The sequence below is a fragment of the Lepidochelys kempii genome, chromosome 3 (genome assembly GCF_965140285.1).
Source record: "Lepidochelys kempii isolate rLepKem1 chromosome 3, rLepKem1.hap1, whole genome shotgun sequence".
NCBI classification, from domain to species: Eukaryota; Metazoa; Chordata; order Testudines; family Cheloniidae; genus Lepidochelys; species Lepidochelys kempii.
The window spans coordinates 98,690,563-98,713,750 of record NC_136382.1 but is presented as its reverse complement, the minus strand read 5'-3'; the positions used below and the strand labels follow the sequence as shown (position 1 = coordinate 98,713,750).

At 40.6% G+C, this 23,188-nt stretch overlaps 1 protein-coding gene across 8 annotated transcripts in view; it reads left to right on the top strand.

Moving 5' to 3' along the window:
• The window catches only part of PTPRK (protein tyrosine phosphatase receptor type K), a 584,612-nt gene that overhangs the window by 525,714 nt on the left and 35,710 nt on the right, over window positions 1-23,188 (top strand). For 6 of the 8 annotated variants that reach the window (XM_073337267.2, XM_073337265.2, XM_073337263.2 and 3 more), the window contains 2 exons: window positions 15,256-15,394; window positions 22,932-23,092. In XM_073337267.2, the coding sequence (XP_073193368.1) occupies window positions 15,256-15,394; window positions 22,932-23,092 (300 nt within the window). The remainder of the gene's footprint in view (window positions 1-15,255; window positions 15,395-22,931; window positions 23,093-23,188) is intronic. The other 2 variants (XM_073337266.2, XM_073337264.2) reach the window with 1 other exon arrangement.

The following is a 23,188-nucleotide window of genomic DNA, read 5'->3' as shown; positions in this document are numbered from 1 at the left end:
TATCACTGAGAATAGTCTAGATCCATCCTCTTTGGATCCACCTTTCAGGTAGTTAAAAGCAGCTATCAAATCCCCCCTCATTCTTCTCTTCCGTAGACTAAACATCCCCAGTTCCCTCAGCCTCTCCTCATAAGTCATGTGTTCCAGTCCCCTAATCATTTTTGTTGCCCTCCGCTGGACTCTTTCCAATTTTTCCACATCCTTCTTGTAGTGTGGGGCCCAAAACTGGACACAGTACTCCAGATGAGGCCTCACCAATGTCGAATAGAGGGGAACGATCACGTCCCTCGATCTGCTGGCAATGCCCCTACTTATACAGCCCAGAAAGCCATTGGCCTTCTTGGCAATAAGGGCACACTGTTGACTCATATCCAGCTTCTCGTCCACTGTCACCCCTAGGTCCTTCTCTGCAGAACTGCTGCCTAGCCATTCGGTCCCTAGTCTGTAGCGGTGCATTGGATTCTTCCGTCCTAAGTGCAGGACTCTGCACTTGTCCTTGTTGAAACTCATCAGATTTCTTTTGGCCCAGTCCTCCAATTTGTCTAGGTCCCTCTGTATCCTACCCCTACCCTCCAGCGTATCTACCACTCCTCCCAGTTTAGTGTCATCTGCAAACTTGCTGAGGGTGCAATCCACACCATCCTCCAGATCATTTATGAAGATATTGAACAAAACCGGCCCCAGGACCGACCTTTGGAGCACTCCGCCAGATACTGGCTGCCAACTAGACATGGAGCTATTGATCACTACCCTTTGAGCCCGACAATCTAGCCAACTTTCTACCCACCTTGTAGTGCATCCATCCAGCCCATACTTCTTTAACTTGCTGACAAGAATACTGTGGGGAGACCGTGTCAAAAGCTTTGCTAAAGTCGAGGAATAACACGTCCACTGCTTTCCCCTCATCCACAGAACCAGTTATCTCATCATAGAAGGCAATTAGATTAGTCAGGCATGACTTTCCCTTAGTGAATTCATGCTGACTGTTCCTGATCACTTTCCTCTCGTCTAAGTGCTTCAGAATTGATTCCTTGAGGACATGCTCCGTAATTTTTCCAGGGACTGAAGTGAGGCTGAAGGGCCTGTAGTTCCCAGGATCATCCTTCTTCCCTTTTTTAAAGATTGGCACTATATAAGCCTTTTTCCAGTCTTCAGGGACTTCCCCCGATCGCCATGAGTTTTCAAAGATAATGGCCAATGGCTCTGCAATCACATCCGCCAATTCCTTTAGCACTCTCAGATACAATGCATCCGGCCCCATGGACTTGTGCACGTCCAGTTTTTCTAAATAGTCCCGAATCACTTCTTCCTTCACAGAGGGCTGGCCACGTCCTCCCCATGCTGTGCTGCCCAGTGCAGCAGTCTGGGAGCTGACCTCGTTCGTGAAGACAGAGGCAAAAAAAGCATTGAGTACATTAGCTTTTTCCACATCCTCTGTCACTAGGTTGCCTCCCTCATTTAGTAAGGGGCCCACACTTTCCTTGGCTTTCTTCTTATTGCCAACATACCTGAAGAAACCGTTCTTGTTACTCTTAACATCCCTCGCTAGCTGCAACTCCAGGTGTGATTTAACCTTCCTGATTTCATTCCTACATGCCCGAGCAATATTTATATACTCATCCCTGGTCATTTGTCCAATCTTCCACTTCTTGTAAGCCTCTTTTTTGTGTTTAAGATCAGCAAGGATTTCACTGTTAAGCCAAGCTGGTCGCCTGCCATATTTACTATTCTTTCTACGCATCGGGATGGTTTGACCCTGTAACCTCAATAAGGATTCTTTAAAATACAGCCAGCTCTCCTGGACTCCTTTCCCCCTCATGTTATTCTCCCAGGGGATCTTGCCCATCAGTTCCCTGAGGGAGTCAAAGTCTGCTTTTCTGAAGTCCAGGGTCCGTATTCTGCTGCTTTCCTTTCTTCCTTGTGTCAGGATCTTGAAGTCGACCATCTCATGGTCACTGCCTCCCAGGTTCCCATCCACTTTTGCTTCCCCTACTAATTCTTCCCGGTTTGTGAGCAGCAGGTCACGAAGAGCTCCGCCCCTAGTTGGATTTGTTTTGTTCTGTTCACTCCCTCTGAAGCTTCTGTACTGGCCACTGTTGGAGACAGTATACTGGACTAGATGACCATTGGTCTGACCCAGTATGGCAGTTTTTATGTTCTTATGTTTGTTTATGGTAAGTTGCATGGCCTCTAGCACTAAGCAATGTTTCCTTTAGGATTCATCTGGTAATTACGTATTTTAGGATTCCCCTCTTCAAAGGGTGAGTTGCTGACAATCTCCCTCTATAAGAAAAGGAGTACTTGTGGCACCTTAGAGACTAACCAATTTATTTGAGCATAAGCTTTTGAAAGCTTATGCTCAAATAAATTGGTTAGTCTCTAAGGTGCCACAAGTACTCCTTTTCTTTTTGCGAATACAGACTAACACGGCTGCTACTCTGAAATCTCCCTCAATAGGGTGATGTCCTAGGTACTTTCTACTCTTAAACCATCTAGGAAGGTCAGGAGTCAGAGTTTCATGTAGTGGCTCTGATTACTGTCAGTGGTTCCATGACAACTACTTTGAATACTCTAAATTCTTGGAAAGGGAGGCATTATATTTCTCCTCCTCCTCTTGGCTTGTTTTTTGTGTCTCCTGCGTTCATCCCAGATGCGGGTAATCTTTTGTTTGATATAAAGTAATTCCTCATCATGTTTGTTGCTGTGTTCTGGGGTTGTAAGGGGGCAGTCTGGATTTACAAAGCAATTTGCACTGCAAAAAAATTCTTTGGGTTGTAACTTTGAAGTCTGTATGGCAGAGGAGAGGTTAGCTGCCTTTGCTTCCTTCAGTGAAATTACATAGCTCTATAACAACTTTGGAACACGGAGTTCAAGGTATTCCTTGCTGCCAGTAAAGTCTTGCTTGTAATTTTTATAGGCAATTATATTAATAATTGTAATTTTATTTTCTGTGTACTGTGTGTGCCTCTATATGAACAACAGAGATGATTAAAATGTATTTCTGTGGTAAAACAATTAAACATCTTGTATGGTATAATACATCATTTTCCGCGGAGGTGGAATGACACTTAAACAGTTTCTGTTGTGTATGCCATGTACAAAGTGTTGCTTTTGTAATAAAGTATGTGTCATCACCTATTTTCAGGAGTTTGAATACCAGCTGTCAGTGTTAATTTGGGGGCTAATAAGTGATGTATAAGGCATTTCTAATGCCTGGGAGAAAAAATTTTACACGATATTATTTTTTAAAAAAATTGTGGCTGAATTGTAATTGTTAACATTCCCTTTTTATTTACAAGTGAATTTTTAAGATTGCTATTCCTTTAGTTAAACCGCTTTGTTTTTCAAATCACAGTCTGACAGGTGATTATTTCATAATGTGCCCTAATTGCCCAGATTTCTTTTCTGAAAAGTTAAAAGCATGGCTTTATTTCAGAAGGATTTACTGCACCCATTGTACATTTTTTTTCCATCAGAAATGTCATAATAATTTGAGCTGGTAGCCCTACTATCTAAGGGCAACATTAGCAATGACCTAGCTGACTGTAACAGTCTGCAGGGTCACTGATGTGCAAACTGATGAGTCATAGAAGCTTGAGACCTGATAGCTCATAATGGCTTCAAAAGACAATTATGTCTAACAACTTGCTTTTTAAGAAGCCCAGAATGAAACCATTGCAGGAGAGTCCACAGTTAGACTTTGGAGATAATAATATGGATGCACAAAAGTGCATAATTATGTATTTACACAGTAGATCTTTAATTATTCCTTTCTGAGAGCTGTTCATTTACACTGTCAGTGCTCATCTTAATATAACTTTTTTTTTTTTTTACTATTATCAAACCCTGCTTTCAGAAGCAGAATCTGAATTTCACTGCTGTAGTGCCCATCTATAAAAGTGGGATTTGTATCACTCTTCGGGTCTGTACTAATGAATGAGCTCCACATAATGGCACGCAAGAGCCTGTTATCTGAGTGTATGATTTTAAAGCCACAAAAGCTGTAATGAGCCTGATTCTGCACACACTTTGCATGCAGAATTTCCCTTGATTTCGATGAGAGTTCCACGTGGAGTTCTTAAACAAGAAGAGCCTTGACATTGAGTTAGTTGGGGATTGGTCCTGCTTTGAGCTAGGGGTTGGACTAGATAACCTCCTGAGGTCCCTTCCAACCCTGATATTCTATGATTATGAAACAAATATCTAGCGTTCCTATCCAGCTCTCACTATTTTTATCATGAGTCTCATGATATTTGGTGATTTTCTTAATACCTCAGCTTCTAAGTCTTGTGAATATGTGAATTTCCACTTTCTTTTTTTAAATAAATAAGTCTCTTGCTCTTGTGGTTGGGGAGAAAAGATTGAAAACGTGACCCAAGTGTATTCTAAATGCTCAATGAACAAAGTGCAAATAAAAAGAACCCCAAGGGTAATATATTTTTAATCTCATTATCTTTGGGGGCCTGACTCACGAGTTTTGCTTGCTTGGGGGTTGGCAATGTAGATCCATAGGACGCACCTCCACTGGATAAGCCCTACTGCAGTGTAAAATGTTGCTCGTTGAAACCCTACTAGACATGAGAATTCCAAAGCAAAGTGCAAATCTGGCAGTGCCTGGGGACATGTTAGTATCCAGAATGTCTCCAAGCCTTTTCACAGCATGCTGCTCTTGCCTGGTGACATACCAAAAGGTTATATTTGTGTGCTTACGCCTTCCTATACAGTATGCTTTGTGAGATAGAATTGCAGAAACCTAACTCCACATTTAGCTGTTTTATTCAAAAACACTGTAGAGGCTGAACTGGAAGCTGACAGAATCCTTCTAACTTATACCCCCCTGTACCATCCCCTAGCTGAAAAAAGTTTGCCAGTGTCCGCATTCATTTTCTGCCATAACTCTTCATTTCCTTGTTGTTTGTGTTCAGGCCAGGCTTTTAGCATTACTTATCTATGCTATATGTGCTATAATGTAGTCAGCCATCCATTTTGTTACTGCTTAACCCAGGCCAAATCCTAGGCAAATGCTGTCTGGTAACAGTGTAGCTGCACAAACTATCTTCCGTAATCTGTGATCTTCAGAATCAGAATCTGTGTGCCCAACACCAACATTAAGAATCCCCTTTATGCTCGCTCCGAGTCTTGTCATTCAGCATCATGACAGACCCTAAAAATGCCTACAGAGTTCACGCACATGTAGGAGTTTTTGGTTGCAGACTGTAGAAGGATGCAGTTAAAGGTGCCAATCTATTCATTTAATACCTATTCATGAACACAAGTGCATAGACAGTGCTGGAACTTGTCTCCACAATCTGGTTCCTACTCTACTGTTGTTTAATCTGCACAGCCGTCAGGATCTGAGCACTTTACCTCTTGGTATTTCTCAGTACTTTAAGGCTCACTCTTCAAATAACTGATCAGTAATTCGCTGAAATTCCTGTTTTCGAAGTTGTCAATATGAATGTAAATTGCCACTCTTTTGGCGCATTGCAAGAGTAATTCCCATTTAACCTCTGAGTTTAGTCCCGAACAGAAAGGGACGCTTAATTCACTGCTCCTATGCCCTTTGGAAGAAGAGGAGATTTCAATGTTCTGGAGATGTGGAAATGGGCTATAGGGGCGCTAATTTATAAATGAGCAATCAGAACAAGCTCCACCTTCATTTGCAGTGACCTAATGCTACCAGTAACGAACAGGTCAATTTGAGTACAATATATGGGAATTTCTAGGTAGCTCTCTCACTCCCACTTAGTATGGTATGCGAGCTTGCTTGCATTAGTTTTAAATATATAATAATGCATCAAGCACAAACATTGCTTGGGGCATGCACATCATTTAGAAAAAAACACAGTAAGGAGGGCCAAGCTGTTTCTCCGCATTCTCTGTGTATACAGAAGTTGCTCTTTTTTCATGGAAATGGTAGTTAGCCATATCCATTGCACCACCCTTATCTGGAGATCCACATGTGATGTGGGGGCCAGGGTTTGGGAAAGAAGGGGTGCTCTGTGTGCATCTCATACACACACACCACCCACGGAAGCTAGTAGTAACTTGGCCAGATGCTGTATTAACATTTTAGTACAGCCATCATTTAAAGAGAGACCGGTCAGCTGTCCGGTCTGCTGTCCGAAGAAGCCCCTGCAGTGTTCTCCAGGGGACCCAGGAAACATTGTATATAGGCTATCTCTACAGTGATGGCCCTTCAGCTATAGTCCAACCTTTTTGGCATGAGGGCTGAACATGCTGTTTCAAAAAGGTCAAGGGGGAGAGTCCTTGATGGGGAGTTCCACAAGTATAGAGCTAGCACTGCCAGCTTCCACTTCGCCTTCCCTATCGTCCTTGAAAAAGGGGTGTGAGTGGTCACAACTTGCTGCACTTTAGCCATCCCCAGCTAGCATATGGTCCCTTGGAGACCAAAACCGGTTGGCACAATTTAGGGCATCATACAAGATGCTCTAACCTGGGCTGTGATAGAGAACCAAGGAGCTATAACTGTAGTTTCTCAGCTTCTCGTCGTTCTCCTTTCCTGGGCTACCCTCGGTGGCTCCACTGAGCGAAAGTTTCTTTGCTAGACATTCCCCTAAGCTCAGGCAGAACCAATTGAAATCTGCTCCTCTGGGCTCCCACAGACCCTGGGCCCTCCCCATAGTAATGGGAACTATTCAGACACATCAGTTTAAAAATCTCATGGCACAGCTCAGGGATCACATTTTCAGTTCATTATCAAATACAAAGTTTCTTCTTAATATGGTTTACCCATAAGGCCCATGATTTAGAGCCTTGAGAGCCACAGTTTAGGCACCTGTGCTCTAGTGAATGGATCCCTAACATCTGCAGGGCACACCCACTGCGTCTGACACAAACCTCATTTTCAGAAAGGGGAATTTGGTGAGAACATTGTCATGCTTTTCCTTTCCCATTTCATACTCTCATTGCTATTTCCATAGGGAAGGTTATTAAGCCCATGTTGATTAAGTGAACAAAAACCTCTCACCTTCCAAAAAGGCAAATAATCTAAGAATTTTTCATTCACCTAGGAAAGTCTTACAGGAGTCTTGCACACAGTATATGTGCATACAGCAGTCTACTGATACGTATCATGCAACTGGACTCCTTCAATCACAGTACAACTTGGCTCAGGTGTTCTCAACAGACAGTTTCATATGAAACTTTTTACAGTAATCAGGTAAAAGGAATCTTTCTTTAGTAATGAATTTTTAAAGCTTTTTAAAATCTCCTTAATTATATCGTTAACATGGCTCTGGAAAGTCAGTAACCAGAGAATAAAACTCAAATTGATAGAAAGCAGAATGGTCTTTCTGGTCAGACTATTAAAACATAGAGCAAGTCACTCTGAAAATTAACTGCTTATAAGAAAAACTCACTTGTATTTCTCACAGAACCCCTCCGCCCCCTGCCCATGATAGATTGACTCATTACCTGAGTTGCATGGGATACCAGTTCTTTGTGATGTTGCCCAACATTGGCTGTTGAATCTATTCAGTCAAATTTTAGTTTTAATTAATAGTTTTACAATGCAAGCATAAAATCATAGTGTAAAACAGTTTTTCTTGATCAAATACATCTGGACCTACTCATGCTACATCGTTATGCTATTACTGCATAACATGGTGAATACTCACAAAGTAATACAAATAAAAAATTAACATGTAAACAAGACATAACATAAACAGCAGCTTCAGTCAAACACAAGGCACAGTATATCCCATACTACAGAGGAGGAAAACCTAGCATAAAACGCCATGAGTGTTAGAGAGTAAAACACCAGGTTAAGAGGTTATATATACAATCTTATACAAAATCTATGGATTTAAAACTGGCTTTTAGAAGGATGTCTGTTCACTAATAGTATCGTATAAACCGCCTTGCAAATCCTCCTTGCCTTTGCTCCTGGAATAACTTTGTTTGACAGAGTAGAATATCATTATTATTTTTCCTATCACCATCTTCTTAGTAAGGGTAGGTGAGTCGATTTCATGCATAGTCTTACACATTTTCTGACGATTGTGCAAGGTTACATGTAAATACTGAGCTCCAGAAGGAAGGAGAATACAGATAAGAGATGTGCTATAACTGAATCTCATCCACGGTGATATAATTGAATTATTATAGTATCCAACGTACAGTTCCATTATGTAAATAGGTGTTGAATTTTGAGGTGAATTTGTTGAGTATGTAATAAAAATTAGTTTTTAAAAAAAGTTCAAAGTGACTACATTTATCAGAAATGTGAGGAAAAGTGTCCTTCCTCTGCTATTGTCTGTAGAAGGAAAACTTGCCACCTTCACCAGCCAGTCAGGAGCTCACCATTATTTAGGGCTTGTCTTCACTATAGGCTAAATCAGTACTGGGATCCATGCAGCGGTGTCAATTTAGCGGAGTCTGGTGAAGACGCAATAAGTCGATGGGTGAGCGCTTTTCTGTCGACTTCAGTATTTCACCTCCCGGAGAGGTGGAAGCTAAGTTGGCAGGAGAGAATCTCTTGCCGACAGTGTGGTGTAGACTCCGTGGTCAGTCAGTGTAAGCTACATCGCTCAGGGAGGTGATTTTTTGACACCCTTGAGCAATGTAACTTACATCAACCTGAGCAGTAGTGTAAGGCTAGGCTTTAGACAGTTGCAACACTCTTAGTCAAATACAGTCCTGCTCATCATTGAAGTTCATGGGACTGCTTGCAAGAGTAAGCTGAATAGCATTTCACCCTTTGGTTGCTACAAGACATAGAGAAAAATCAGCATTACAGAGGTGATGATAACTGATAACACACAGAAAAAAATTATTGATAGAGGTGTTGCAAGAAAGTTTGAGTATGCATCAACTGTAGATGGAACTGTGAAATGTAACTGCTGTTATTGTTGGTACCATATAGAAAACTAATGGGAGAAATCCAGTAAGTGTGTTGGATCTAGTTTATCCCTCATTCTCACTAGTGACTCTTCTGTGTGTGATAACTCATCTTAAAAAAAAATGCAGTCCCCTCCTTGTGGATCAGAAATAATGGGAGTGGGGGGGAACAGTCTCCATCCTTCAATTTCTTATGGGAGTAATATTTCTTCCAAGCAAATAACCCAATTGAAAGCAATGGGAATACCTTATATTAATAACAATGTGTCAGTGCAAATGAGCACCAAAGAAGGTTTTATATTTTTACTGGCATTAAAACAAGAAATCCCCTCTAATGAAGAAATGGGAAAAAGGTGTAAGGTAAAAAATTGATAGAGAAGATTGTAAACAGATATGAAGAGTAGTTGTAAATCATGGGAAGAAAAAGGTCTCCTATGTGAACATATTGGTTTAACCAAGGGGGACATATTAGTGCTGGAAAGAAACCCCTCAAATTGGAAAAATATTTTGAGCTGTATTTATCTTTTATGGATTAGTGAAAAATAAATAGCACTCTAGCAAGGGTGACCAGACGTCCCATTTTTAAAAGAACAGTCCCATATTTAAACCCTCCTGCAGCTGTTCCAACTTTTTCTTAAAAATGGACAAATTGTCCTGTATTTTCTGTATCCCCCCATCAGTACTGGTGGGTCCTGTTGCTAGCTGGATCCCTGCTCGCTAGCCACCCGCCCACCAGCAGTGAGTGGGGGGGGTCCAGTAGCCAATGATGGGTGTGGGTGTGTAAGACTGATTGCGGGGTGAGGATGCAGCACACTGGGCCGGCTGCTTCTCCTGCTGGTCCATAGCACAGCCTTCACTGCGTGCTGGCTCTTGGCCAGCCCCTCATCCTGTTTCCGGCCAGCACTGGCTGTGTGCTGCAAGCTGCGGTGGCTGGTAAGTGCGGACAGGTGCTAGGCAGTGGCCGGTTACATGTCACCTCTGCTGCCCACACATTGGCCCTTTACATGCTCCCCCTCTCACTGTCCTCTCCCTGCTTTGCCCCCTCACACCTCCCTCCAGCCCCGTTGCTCCTCCATATGCCCCCTGGCGGGGCACATCCCACTCCCAGCACTGTGCAAAGAACCAGCCTCTGGTCAGAGCGCTCAGCTCAGTAACAGCCCGGCCGGCAGGCTTTTTCCTTCCCCCACTGCCCGTCTGGGCCGGTGCCCTGGGAAAGCCCAAGACCCACCGGCCCAGGGCGGTGGCCAGGAAGAGCCGAGCCCTGCATGTGCCAAAGCCCCAGAGAGCGCTGGCACAGGGAAGCCTTTTCGCCTCTCAGCTAAGCTCTGGAGTGGCGGAGGGGAGTGGAGGAAGTGATTTCCAGCCTGTTTGTGCCCCGACTCTGCAGACTCCACAGCAATCCCCTGGACAGGGGCTTAGCACCCTCTTCACTCGCCCTCCCCTGCTGAGCCACCTCTCTGGCCAGGTTCACTGACGCCCCTGCAGTCAGGTTCCCTGGGCCCTGGTTCACAATGCATCCTTAGGGCATAATCCCTTCCTGCCTGTGCTGTAGCCAGGGGACAGGAGGCGGCCAGGTTCTGTCGGTGGCCAGCAGCAGCCTGGAGGTATTAGTTGCCTTTCAACAATGGGCAGGCAGGAAGAGACGAGCTGCTTCCAGCCACCTGGGAGGGGAGAGAAGAGATGAGCTCTGCTAAGATATGAGCCAGGTCATCTCTTCCCCCTGTCCCGTGGTTGGAAGTAGCTCCCATCTGTTCCCTCCAGCACAGTGCCAAAAGGCTGCTGCTGGCCGCATTCTGGTGTGGACAGCTACAGAAATCTGGGGAAGGGGGGCATGTGATCCTATTTGCCTCTCCGCTCCCACTCCACGTGTTGTCTCGGGAAGACACGGTGCCAGGAGAGGCGAGTCTGTCCCAGGGGCCCAGCCAGGCACGGAGGGTGGAAAGTGCCAGCCAGGGAGGGGAGGGTCAGTCGGTCACCCACCCCGTGTGAAAGAGGTGTACAGGAATGTGTTTGTGTCATCCCTCCCCATGTGAACCCTAAAGCCTTAAAGATAAGAAGGTAAATGCAGAGAATCAACTCTGCAGTATTTCTTTTTAACAGTGAACTCGATGTTAATTTTGAACATTTGTACTGCATAGTTCTGATTGATTGCCATTGAACTCACTTGAATACGAGTAATTTTACCAGGTGTCCCATATTCAGAACAGGGAAATACGGTCACCCTCACTCTAGCACTCAACAAGGTTAGTTTTCCATTTACTGATCGCTAATAAAAGTGAATATTATTGCCCTATACCTCAGATGTGGTTGAGGCTGCTTTGTGCCGCACCATGAGCAGAATTTGACCCCAGAGCCACCAGATCCAACCCAGGAGGGAACCACCCCAATGCAAGGGGGAATCTTACAGGGGTATATAGATGGTTCGAACAAGCCACCACAAACTGTGTTGATTATCAGTTACAGCTTGCAGCATTAGCAGCCAGCAGGTGCTCTAATTTACACCAGGGGATTGACCCTGAACTCCAGGATTGCTGAAGTGCAATGGTGATCTTTATGCCACCTTTGCACACACACAGATCTGCAATACATGCAATTCTTCATTCAGACTCTAGGAGCTGGCCCAGTGTGTTTTGTGAGACCCAATTGTCACCATTCTGTATACATTCCAATACATGGAAAACTTGTACGAGCAGTTACAGTAATTATAATGACAGATTGCACCCACACACATGCACACATTAAATGAGTAATTGGACAATTGGATGCACATCATTGTTAAGATGTGTACCTGCATTTCCTTTTTTTGTATATTATTTGTTGTTATTTGTCTGGATATATACATTTAGACCAGTAAAAGCTGAAAAAATTGACAGGCGGTGGAATAAAATAAATATGGAAACTGAACTCAAAGAATATTAAACATCTGCAGTTTTCTATTCTTTTTCCTAAAATTTAATTATCTGTTATATGCAGTGATTTTATTTAAACATTTACACCTTGTAATATAAAAATATAACCCCTCTGAATTAGCCCACAGTGTTATATAATTTTCACCAAAGAATGCATATATTATTTATTGCTGGAATAATATTGGGTAAAATCCTGGCCCTAGAGAAGCCAGTGGGAGTTTTGGCATTGACTTCAGTGAGCCAGTTTTGCACCTATAGATTTTAAGCATTTTGGATAGAAAGGATTCAGCCTACATATGTGCTTGATCTGTGACTTTTCAAAGTAATTTTTCTACTCTTTTTTTAAGAAAGGCTAGTATCTAGTATATAGTCCCATTAGACAGTAGCCTTATTTCCTAGCATTATTGAAGTATAGAATGAGCATTATTGACCGTTAGTTCAGACTCTTTAATTTAAAAACAAAGTAAATGAACATGCAACAGATACCTGTCTAGGCCTTGGCAGTTGTTCTAAAGGCTTGTACGGAGTGCCCCATTTTGAACAGTTACAAGGACCTGAGCTCTGATATTTCTCATGGAATATAGCCAATAAAACACTGTCACCTAAGCCAGGAAAATAGTAAACTCCTGAGGCAATCTTTTCTGCAGATTGCTTGAGAAACGTTTATTTGCTGAGTTCGTACGGTGGCTTTTGAAAATGAGATAATTGCATGGCTGAGGAGGAGATACCTTTTAATGAAACTTAAGTAGCAAACTTGTCATAAGGATTACTATAATAGAGGTTAATATAACTGAGCTCTTATTCTTTCCTTCCAGTCACTCTCCTCTGCCTCCTTTCTAAGTCACCATGAAAACACCACCATCCCCCCCAGTGAGTCAGGCTGATATTCTACCTGTCATCTTTGATTCAGCCCTCTTTTGATGTTCACATTTATGCCATATCTAAACTTTTCTGCTTCTTCCTACACAAGAAGGCCTTTCCTCTCAGTCCACCCAGTTAAAACTTTTGTCCGGGCCCTCGTCATTTTGCATCTTGACTACTAAAACTTCCTACCTATGCATGACACCAGCCATCTTATCCCACTCCAATTGATTTTAAAAAAGCTGTTATTAATCTCCTTAGCTCATTGCTCTGAATACATCCTCTCCCCCCACTTCACATCTCTCCACTGCTTCTCCCTTCTCCATTACATCAATAACAAGACACTTCTCTTTACATTTAACACCATACAGAGCTTAACCCTCCTTTGTCTCCTGACTCAAATACATTATCTAATACATCACTCCGTCTATTCTGCCAGATGCCAATGCCCATTGATCCAGTTTTCCCTCAGTCACCTTTGTGCTTTCTCCCATGTCAACCTCTGTCTAAATTCCATTCAAACACTACATTATCCTCTTTCAAGTCCATCCGTAAAACTCATCCTTCTTATGGTGCCCACAAAACACTCAACAATGGCTAGGCAGCTAGTGTGCTGTGCTATTTATGCTAAAAATGATTATTTTATAAGTATACTGTCACCGTGTCGGGAGCGGAGGGGTTTCAGGTCTGATTCTGGCAGCAGCCTCCTGGTGGTATTATTACTCTGGGTTATGTCGCCCAGCGGCGGGAGTCACTGGCCACATTGCCCAACAGTGGGAGTCACTGGGGTAAGGGAACCCGGGCCCTCCCTGCTCTACCAGGTTCAAACCCTGGGCCCAGTAAATAGTAGTTCAGAATGTGCGGACTAGGGCAACAGCTGCCCCTACGCCTGCTCACTGGGCCACTTTCTACCCTGGCTTCTGGTCCTCTGTTGGTGTCACTGGTTCGCCTCTGGGTCCCTCCTGAAGTCCTCTCTGTCTGTGCTCCAGTATGTCTTCCTCTCGCAGTCACCTCTTGTTGTCATTTACCCCTGTGATTGAAAGGTCTGGAGCGGCTTGGCGGTGAGGCCTGGGCCTAGCCACATGGGGCCTCAGCGGCTTCTTGTCAGGAGCCTGCAACATACAACTGCTCCCCTGGTCCATCTGCCCTGACTGAGCTGAGCTGCTCCCTTTTGAGCTCCGCCTCTCTGAGAGCATGCGCAGCAGGGGCATCTGGGCCCAGAGCTGCTCCTGAACCCTTTTTTTAACCAGTGTGAGGTTTGTACACCCTCTCACACATCCCATCCATTTCCCCATTTGCTTTGTCCTCTTGTTGTGTCTGATCAAAACTGTATGCCAAGACTGTAAGCTATTTGGCACTGATACTGTTGATCCTTGTTATATATGGTGAACTCTTAGCACCTTGATCACTAAATGGAGCCTCTAGATGCTAAACAGTGCAAGCAATAATAGTATAAGCAGTGGACAATAAATGTATTCTTCTGTCTATCCAGCCATATAGTTTAATCTTGTTTGGGTATGTAAATATGTATATTAGAGAAACAAGGTGGGTGAGGTAATACCTTTTATTGGACCAACTTCTGTTGGTGAAAGAGACAAGCTTTTGAGCTTATACAGAGCTCTTCTTCAGATGTGAGTATATAAAGCCCACTAGTGACTCAGTGTTACAGATCTCCTGCCATGCCAATCTGCAGAGGATATGGGTCCAGGATGATGAAATGATGAGGGAGGGGGCACTATGCTAACCTGGTCTTGGGATGTCTGCTCGCCGTAAGCAAGAGGAAGGAAAACATAGATAAGGGACTCAGGAGTCCACTGTTTTCTGTTCCACCACAGATTTCCTGAGCGACCTTGGACAAGCATTTAATCTCTCAGTTCCCCATCATTACTTCACAGGCATGTTTTGAGGATAAATGCGTAAAAAGATTGTTAGGTGCTAAGATCCTGTGGCAATGGGGCTATACAAGATCGTTAGGAAACTAGAACAGCATGGGGATGTGAATGAGGGAGGTCCTAATATTGCAAAAATATAGGAACGGTTACATTAAAGTGTACGAGATTATGAATTTCAATTTGTTATTTGAGGGATCTAGTCATAAATAATTTCAATAATCTAGTAAAAATTTATTTTGGTTTTTATTGTGCAAAATTTAGGGGACAAAGTTAAGTTTGGATAAGTGATGTAAAATGGGCAGTGTGAGTGGAGGATATGACAATGCAAATCATGATGGATCCTTCTAATAATCATTTGTAGACACTATTTGGGGTGTTTTTTGGTGGGGGGAAATTGTTGTAAAGAAAGTAGTATTGATTTTGGGTGTTAACTGGAGTCCATTAAAACACATTTTCCCTCTGTTTTGTAATACTAGTGTTTGTTTTAAACTATATATATGCATTTATATATCAGGTGAATACCATGAATTATTTATATATATAATATATACACGATACAGCGTGTGTGATGTATCTATAGAAGTTCACAGTATGTACCTCACACATGCATGTGCATATATACACACACACACACAAGGTGTTTGTGCATGTGTTTGTGTACTGTATTAACAAAATGTAGAAACTGTCTTTAAAGAACTTGCTTTAAATAACTTCTTTTTGGATTCATTTAGCAGCAGCAACAGAAGAACCAGAGGTGATTCCAGACCCAGCCAAGCAGACAGATCGAGTGGTGAAAATAGCAGGAATAAGTGCTGGAATTCTGGTATTCATCCTCCTCCTCCTAGTTGTCATATTAATTGTCAAAAAAAGGTAAGAATATTAAATTTTCCTGTCTCCTCCTGTTTCTTCTATACTGAATAATCCAAGAATATTCTTTCACAGATCATTTCAGGGAAAGACAATTGTCAGGACCAATAGCTGAATAAAATATATGCTCAGCATTTGAGTGGATTCTTATTTCCTCTTATTAGTTATTAGAACACTGTTTTTATACTAAATTTTGAGATATATATATAAATAAAATGAGGATTGCTGTCATTTTGAGGTCTAGTATCTTTACTTTTTTGTTGTTTGTTTCCAAGTAGCTTTAATTTTAAAGTTGTAAAGCTATACAGGAGTGCATTAAAAAGATAAAATTGAAATTCATGGATTCTTATTTACTTATTTTCCTTCCATATTGTAAACTTTATAGAGATTTGATTCCATATGCAGTCCTTATGAGTCCTTTGTTATAAATTGTCTGACTTTTCCTGCAAAATGTTTTAAATATTTTTGGTATATTTGGCCCCATTCTTGTAAATCTAGAAAATAATATATATTTTTTTAAAAATCACTTTACATCACTATAAAATTATTTGGTGAGTCCTTAGTGCATGATTTATTTATTATTTAAGAAAGTATTAATCTGAATGAAATTCAGGTGGTTTTAGTACTTTTCACAGCCAGAAAACAAGCAATAGCACCATCTTCTGGAATTATAAAATGATAACACAAAAGGCTAATTTAATTTAAATGGTACTACAGTATACTACTTGTGCATTTTAAAAATATGCTTAACTTTTCAGTACTTTCAACTCTTAACCTCCCATAAAATTTCATAATCTATTTCTATAAATTCTTAGTCAGAACATCTGAACTATTAATACAAACGAGTCCTTCATTCCCTCTTTTTTCCCTACACCCAATCCTTTACCCCGATCCCTCTCAGGATGCACAAACCAGCATGTCCTGCTTAAAATGAGATCTTTTTCTTCCAGAGGTTTGTGCATTGCAGTCTTTTTTTTCCCCCTCAAATTCCTAACAAAGAATATATTTGTAAATGTTGCATATGTTAAACTGAAATGACGTTTTCTATTATTTTTAAAAAGTAGAAAAACATTAAAATTGTGCCTAAAATCATACTACATGTTATAAATAATGGTTTCCATTAGATTTTTTTAATGTATTGCCTCTTTACAATTACCCCTGGAGATATATAACTTGGAGAAGAAACGTCTGCATTAGAAACATTAGGTATGCTTATAGTATTCTGTGTTAGTTAGCTACATATGTGATTTTCCAAACAGTGCTTTCACTTCTCTCTGTTGTCTACCTCTGTGGTTGAGAATTATATGCATATACAAAAGAGCAAGTCATAATGTTTTAAAGACATAAATTCTTATTATTTTCTCTATTTACACAAATTGGGAAGAGCAATATATAGATTTTTCAACTTTCAGCAAGGAATTTTGCTTGATCTCTATTGCAAGATATATCACTGGGACATATCTTTTCGCTGTGGTCCCCTCATATTTGATAGAAGATTGTATGTGACTAGCTCCCCATTATATATTGCCAGTCACTTCCAAATGGGATTGGCTAATCTTGTGGGTAAGAACTGCATAAAACTTCAAGGGGTGTATGAAAACATTCGTTAGCAGATGTATTCATTCTTACATTCAAAGCCTTCCTGAACTCTTGCTTTCACTAATTTTTAAATGAAACTTTAATTCCTAATGTATTAAATTGCTTGATGAAGATAAGTTAACAATGTCCGTAAAATGATACTTTAAAACTTTTCTCCGTGTATGAAACCCTGCAAGCAATAATATGTTAGAAGTTATACTTGATCATCTGTCTAAAAATGCATAATACATTAAAACTTCTGCAACATTCTGTATTCAAAATAGGTGGGAAAATTAACCTATTTAATGAATCTTTAATGTTTGGTAATTTTTCACAATGATAGCTTAATTGGTCGTCTGCTGAAAATATAATAGATCTTTCAGTTTTTTCCCCTCAGGAAAAGTGGACAATTTTTTAGATCAACCCTTAGTCAAGGTCACTTACAACAAATATATAAAAGTTAAGACAATGGTATACACATACCTAAGTTAATTCAGTTCCTCTGGTGAATCAGGACAATTTGTATAATAAATCCATGAACAGATGGAACATCTCTTTCTCTCTCTGTCTCTCTCGCACACACTCTCTCTCTCTCTCTCTCTCACACACACACACACACACACACACACACACACACACACACGCAAACACACATTTCAGTTAGGTTTGGTGGGATTGAAAATTTGATAAGTTACATATCAGCATACATATCCAATGATTCCATAATGTAGTATCCCTTTTGATACCTGAGATTGATTATAAGCTATTATATAGGAAAAATTAACAATACAATAAATTTACTCATTCCCATGGGTTTAATAAGTCTCATGTTAACATAGATCTCTAAATTTGATTAAATGTGACTTTATCTTTTAATGAAGAAAAAAACCTGAGTGGTAAGCCGTTCTGTTCATGATTTCACAAGTCTAAGAGATGTTTTATGCTTTGCCTGATCATTTTGTGCAAATTGCTTTACATTCAACTGGATGAAACTCTATTGGCTCTTACAATTTTACAAAGTAATCAAGCTAAGAAAAGGGATACTGCATCTTTCAAATAGCAATACCAGTTTTTTTTAATCGTTGGACTATTTCCAAATGTATTTCATTTCCTTCCATTTGTTTACCTTCCATATTTTTAAATGCTTAGCATGCACACGTCAACATTTCTGACTTTAAGATTTAAAAATATTAAATATATGTTTGCATTCAGAAAATGTGTGTATATATAGGTATTAGTATACACATACATCTGCTGTAAAATGAGTATTGTGTATGGTATGAGTGTAAACATATATGTACATACAGTATGTTTGCAAACATATATGTACACCTGTGTACCAGTAACAACTTTAAAATGTCTTCATTAAATTTAGTGGTTTTCTGGCTAAGTATATTAATACAATCTTTAGTTTTTGTAACTGAAAAGTAAAAAGCATATTTAGTGCACAGGCTTTGTACACAGCTATTCCATTTATCATGACATTTAGGTAGTAATTGATCATCATACTATGCTGAACTTCATGTTGAAAATACATAATCCATTTAATTTTCCATTTTTTGGCAATAGATTAAATGTCAGCATGTAATTTTCTCAAGTGATCTCTTTCTAAAAACCAAATCATTTTTATATGCCAGTGTATTTTTTTAATTGCATGGCAAAGTAAAGCTAATCAGTGCATGAGCAAGTTGAAATGCTAACCAAAGAAACATGAATTTTTCAATTTTTTTTTAAACACACATTTCTCTGCTTTGTTCAATGTGACGGAGTCACGCTTTTCATTCACCATTGCTTCTCTTTTTCCACTGTCTGTGATTTGCTTGCCAGGAGGAGCTACTATTCTTACTCCTACTATCTGTAAGTAGAAAATGGGTGACTTACTACTTTACATGTTTTAAAGATGCAGTATCCCTTTTTAAAAAAAGATAAAATATAGTCTTCATACTTTTGCTAAATTTCAATTATTGATACATTTCCTTAGTCTTAGGGGGTCTAAAGGTTCCCTTGTGGTTTTCCTAGTTTACCTTGTTTTTTTTTTCTAAAGGGATATTGTATTTATAACTGTATAATGAAATTTTTACTCTTTGCCTACCTTTTTTCCATAATTATCATTTTAGTTAGTGTAGTCACATTTTGATTTGCATTCTATATCAAACTTACATGTCACACTACAAAATGTCTTGTGTAGTAGCTATCCTATAGGGAACCATGGTTGTGAATCACTATTTTTTGTTTTTATTTAACACGAACAAGTCAATGGAGAGAAAGTACATTTGCAGCTGATACTGCGTAACACCTGTAGTATGCAAATCAGATGTAAATTTCAACCATGTAAACAGGCTCTTGCATGCTGCCTGGAGGGCAGGGTGTTTACAGTGGTGGGAGCAGCAATGGGAAGGGTTTTTACAAAAATGTCTGTTGTATACAAGGTCTTTCTCTGTTGCTCATTGGGCAGTCTGCATATGCAAGTAAAAGTATTATTTTATACTGTGTAGCAGAATTATATTTTTGTCCGTGTTGGCCAAATGAAATTTTGTAAGCTCTGTAATGATGTAGACATTGATTGAGCAAAGTGCTTGAGCATGTGCTTAACTTTAAGGATGTGCATAAAGTCCCATTGATTTCAAAGGGACTAAAGCAGTGGTTTTCAAACTGTGGGTCGTAACCCAGTACTGGGTCGCGGAATGTAAGGCACTGGGTCACGGCGGCTCTGGTCAGCACCACCAACCAGGCCTTTAAAAGTCCCATTGGCAGTGCTGCCCGGCTAAGACAAGCTACTCCCTACCTATTTCAACACCGTGCTGCGCCCCAGAAGTGGCCAGCAACAGGTCCGGCTCCTAGGCCAGGGGGCCACGGGGCTCCACGTGCTGCTCCTACCCCAAGCATCAGCTCCGCACTCCCTTTCGTCGGTTCCCAGCTGGAGGGGCGGTGCCTGTGGGAGGGAGTCGCTTGCACGCCTCTGCCTAGGAGCCAGACCTGCTGCTGGCCGCTTCTGGTGTGCAGCACGGTCCACAGTGCCAGGAGAGGTGGGAAGCCTGCTTCTGCACCCCTGCTGCGCCACTGACAGGGAGCTGCCGGAGGTAAACCTGTGCCCCAACCCCACGCCCCAACCACCAGCCCTGAGCCTGCCCCCCAAACTCTGAGGTCCCTCCTGCACCTCAAACCCCTCATCCCTGGCCCCACCCCAGAGCCCTGACCCCCTCCTGCACCATATCCCGCTACCCCAGCCCAGAGCTCCCTCCCACACTCCAGACCCCTCATCCCTAGCTCCGTTGGGTCGCGGGCATCAATGATTTTCTTTAACTGGGTCGCCAGAAAAAAAGTTTGAAAACCACTGGACTAAAGCATGTGCTCAGCGAGTACCTGATTATGGATGCCTCTCTACATTTTTGTTTAAACGGGTTATTTACTTGACTTCTTTTAATAAACTGGAAAAGCTAAACAAGCTGTTGTAAACTAACGCTGCCATTCTCTACTTCATTGTAATGAATTGTAATTTGCTTGTTAAATAAGAATTGCTTCAGCCAAAGATAATTAACTGCATAGTTTCATACTATGATAGAGCTCTTTTTCCCTCTTGAAACACCCACCTGCCTTAGGTTTATGCACTTGGATCCTTTGATAGATAATGAGAATCATTTACGCTTCTGTCAATCTCAGGTACTTACATAATAAATTGTTTAACTGTCTGACCGGATGTGCCTTTAGAAAACATCAGGCCTACAAGGAGTCAATAAATTGCAGTGCTAGAACACAATGGGCCTTTTTTGAGGAAGTTGACTTAGAGCAGAAAAATTAGTAGTGCACTACTGTTATGCATTAATAAGTTGTAAAGCTTTTCAGTGGCTGCTGATTTATGTAGCATAGCTAGCAAATTTTGATACAAAGTGGTGCTTTAAAAGGGGGCTTAGTATAGCTGAGAGATTAGACTTAATAACCATTTTTGTTCCTTTCCAGAGGTGGCCTTCAAAGCTAGGAGCCTTCCAAATGGGAGCTTTAATGTCTGGAAAATATCTGAAAGGCTTTGATACTAGAAAACTAGACTCTGAACTAGAAATGCCAGTTTCAGAAGAGCTTTGACAGAATTAGAGAGCATTTTTAGTTCTAGGGCTTCTATTTTTATGGATTTTAAAGGTTTGTTCAGCTGGAGTATTACATAAACAAACTTTGCTAATTACTCTAAAAATGCCTGCCTGGAGAGAAATCTATATCATAAAGTGTTTTAAAGAGACACCAAAAATGTATTATTCACTAATGGAATCATGCGAACATGTTTATTTTTGGACATCAGAATTCTAAATTTTTGACCCCTCGGGCTTTAATTAAAGAATAATAGTCTGAGAAGACCTTCAAGACGTCCTTAACAGACTGGTGGTTGTTAGGATGAAAGTGTCAAGGAGAGGAAGGAGTTAGATCAATCTAAGAATCTTCCCTGCTTGATTATATATGAGGAGACCAGTTTTCAGGTCTGCTGTGCCTTGTCTATCTTCAACACTTCTTGGTGGGCCTTAAAAGCTTAATTAAGTTTGTGAAACCTGAGAAACAGACTTCAAAGGAATTAGTATCACATGAAGAGACAGCCCCACTTCCTATTTCTGGACGCCAGGGTAGATCACTTCCCTATTCTGGTCTGTCGTAAATCCTAGCACATACCAAGCTGATGGCATACATAACCTACAGTAGTGTTTTCCTCACCAACCTCTCCTGTGTAGCTGCAGAATATTGAAATTTTGCAGCCAACACTAGAAAGCTCTAACAGAACTTTTATCCTATGAAATATAAGATAGATATGCAAATTGTAAAAGCGTTTAACACTATGGTAATAACATTGCTTTTGGACAGAAAAAGGTCATGAAATTAAACTGCTTTTTAAAAATATTAGATTTTCAACATACAGTATTTGGTGTGCTGATTACCTCTTTTCTATATGGTGCTTTTGGTTCATCCAAGAAGACCATGCTAAATGGTTATCTGAGCCATACTGCTTTGAGCTGTAGTTGTTACTACAACAACAATTTGGAATATTTAATAATATTTTAATATAATAAAATGTATGTAGATCATTCATAAAGAACAGAAGAACACTTTATTAATACCCTGAACATTTAAGACTTTAACTATAGAAGTCTTAAAATGACGACTATAATCTATCGGCTCTGACTTCAAAGGGCAATTAGTTACTTGCAGTGCTGCATTCATAAGGAGAGTTTCTTGAACTATTTCCTCAATGTGCAATTCAGGTGCAGTGACTGTTTTGGTTTTAGCTGTACAATTCAGGGTGCTACGGCATTTGTGTGTGATACAGTCACAGTCTGTGGTTGCTAATTCAAAAAATCTAGTGTTCTCAAATTGCACAGAATACAGATTTTTCTGAACAAAAAAGTTAGAATCAGGGAAGATAAAGAAATCTCATACCATTTAGTATTGTGTCTATAAAGGGAAGGAGCAGCTCCTAACATGAAATATACCATTAATCTGCATTGAATAATTATGTTGTGTTGTTGGATTTCTTGGCTAATAAAGTAATCTCAGTGGTAAAATGATTTTCCCCTAATAGGAGGAACAGGGAAATGAATTATCCGGTTATAAAATCCAAATGTAGACTTAAATGGGGATGATTGATAAAATTGCATGTACAGATGATAATTTATCATTTTAGTTAAAATATAACTACAACCTCTAATTTGTTTATATTAGTATAATTACTCTCTAGAAAAAAATTAATATCACTAGGTAGGGAAATAAGAATGTGCATATTAAAGTATTTATGCAGCATAAATATTATATTCTCTCTTTCTCTCATATAGCAGGAAATATAAGTGCAGCTATGCTTATTGGATCATTGGCCAGTGCTTGTTGCCACCAAGCCTCACTCACATGCACCGTTAATTACTATTGCGGGTGTTAATGTTTCATCAAATATTAAGGTGTTTTGGGTTGTTGTTTTTTCTTGGCTGGGCAGCAAACTTGCTAAGAAACGCAAGGATGCCATGGGGAACACCAGACAAGAAATGACACACATGGTGAACGCGATGGATAGGAGTTATGCTGATCAGAGCACCCTTCATGCAGAGGATCCCCTCTCAGTCACATTTATGGACTCTCATAACTTCAGCCCCAGATGTAAGTACAACAGTGCTAGATCCTATTGACTGTAGTTGGCTATAAGGGAATTGGAAAGGCAGGTTAGTGTGCTTTTCTGGATTGTTCCATATAGCA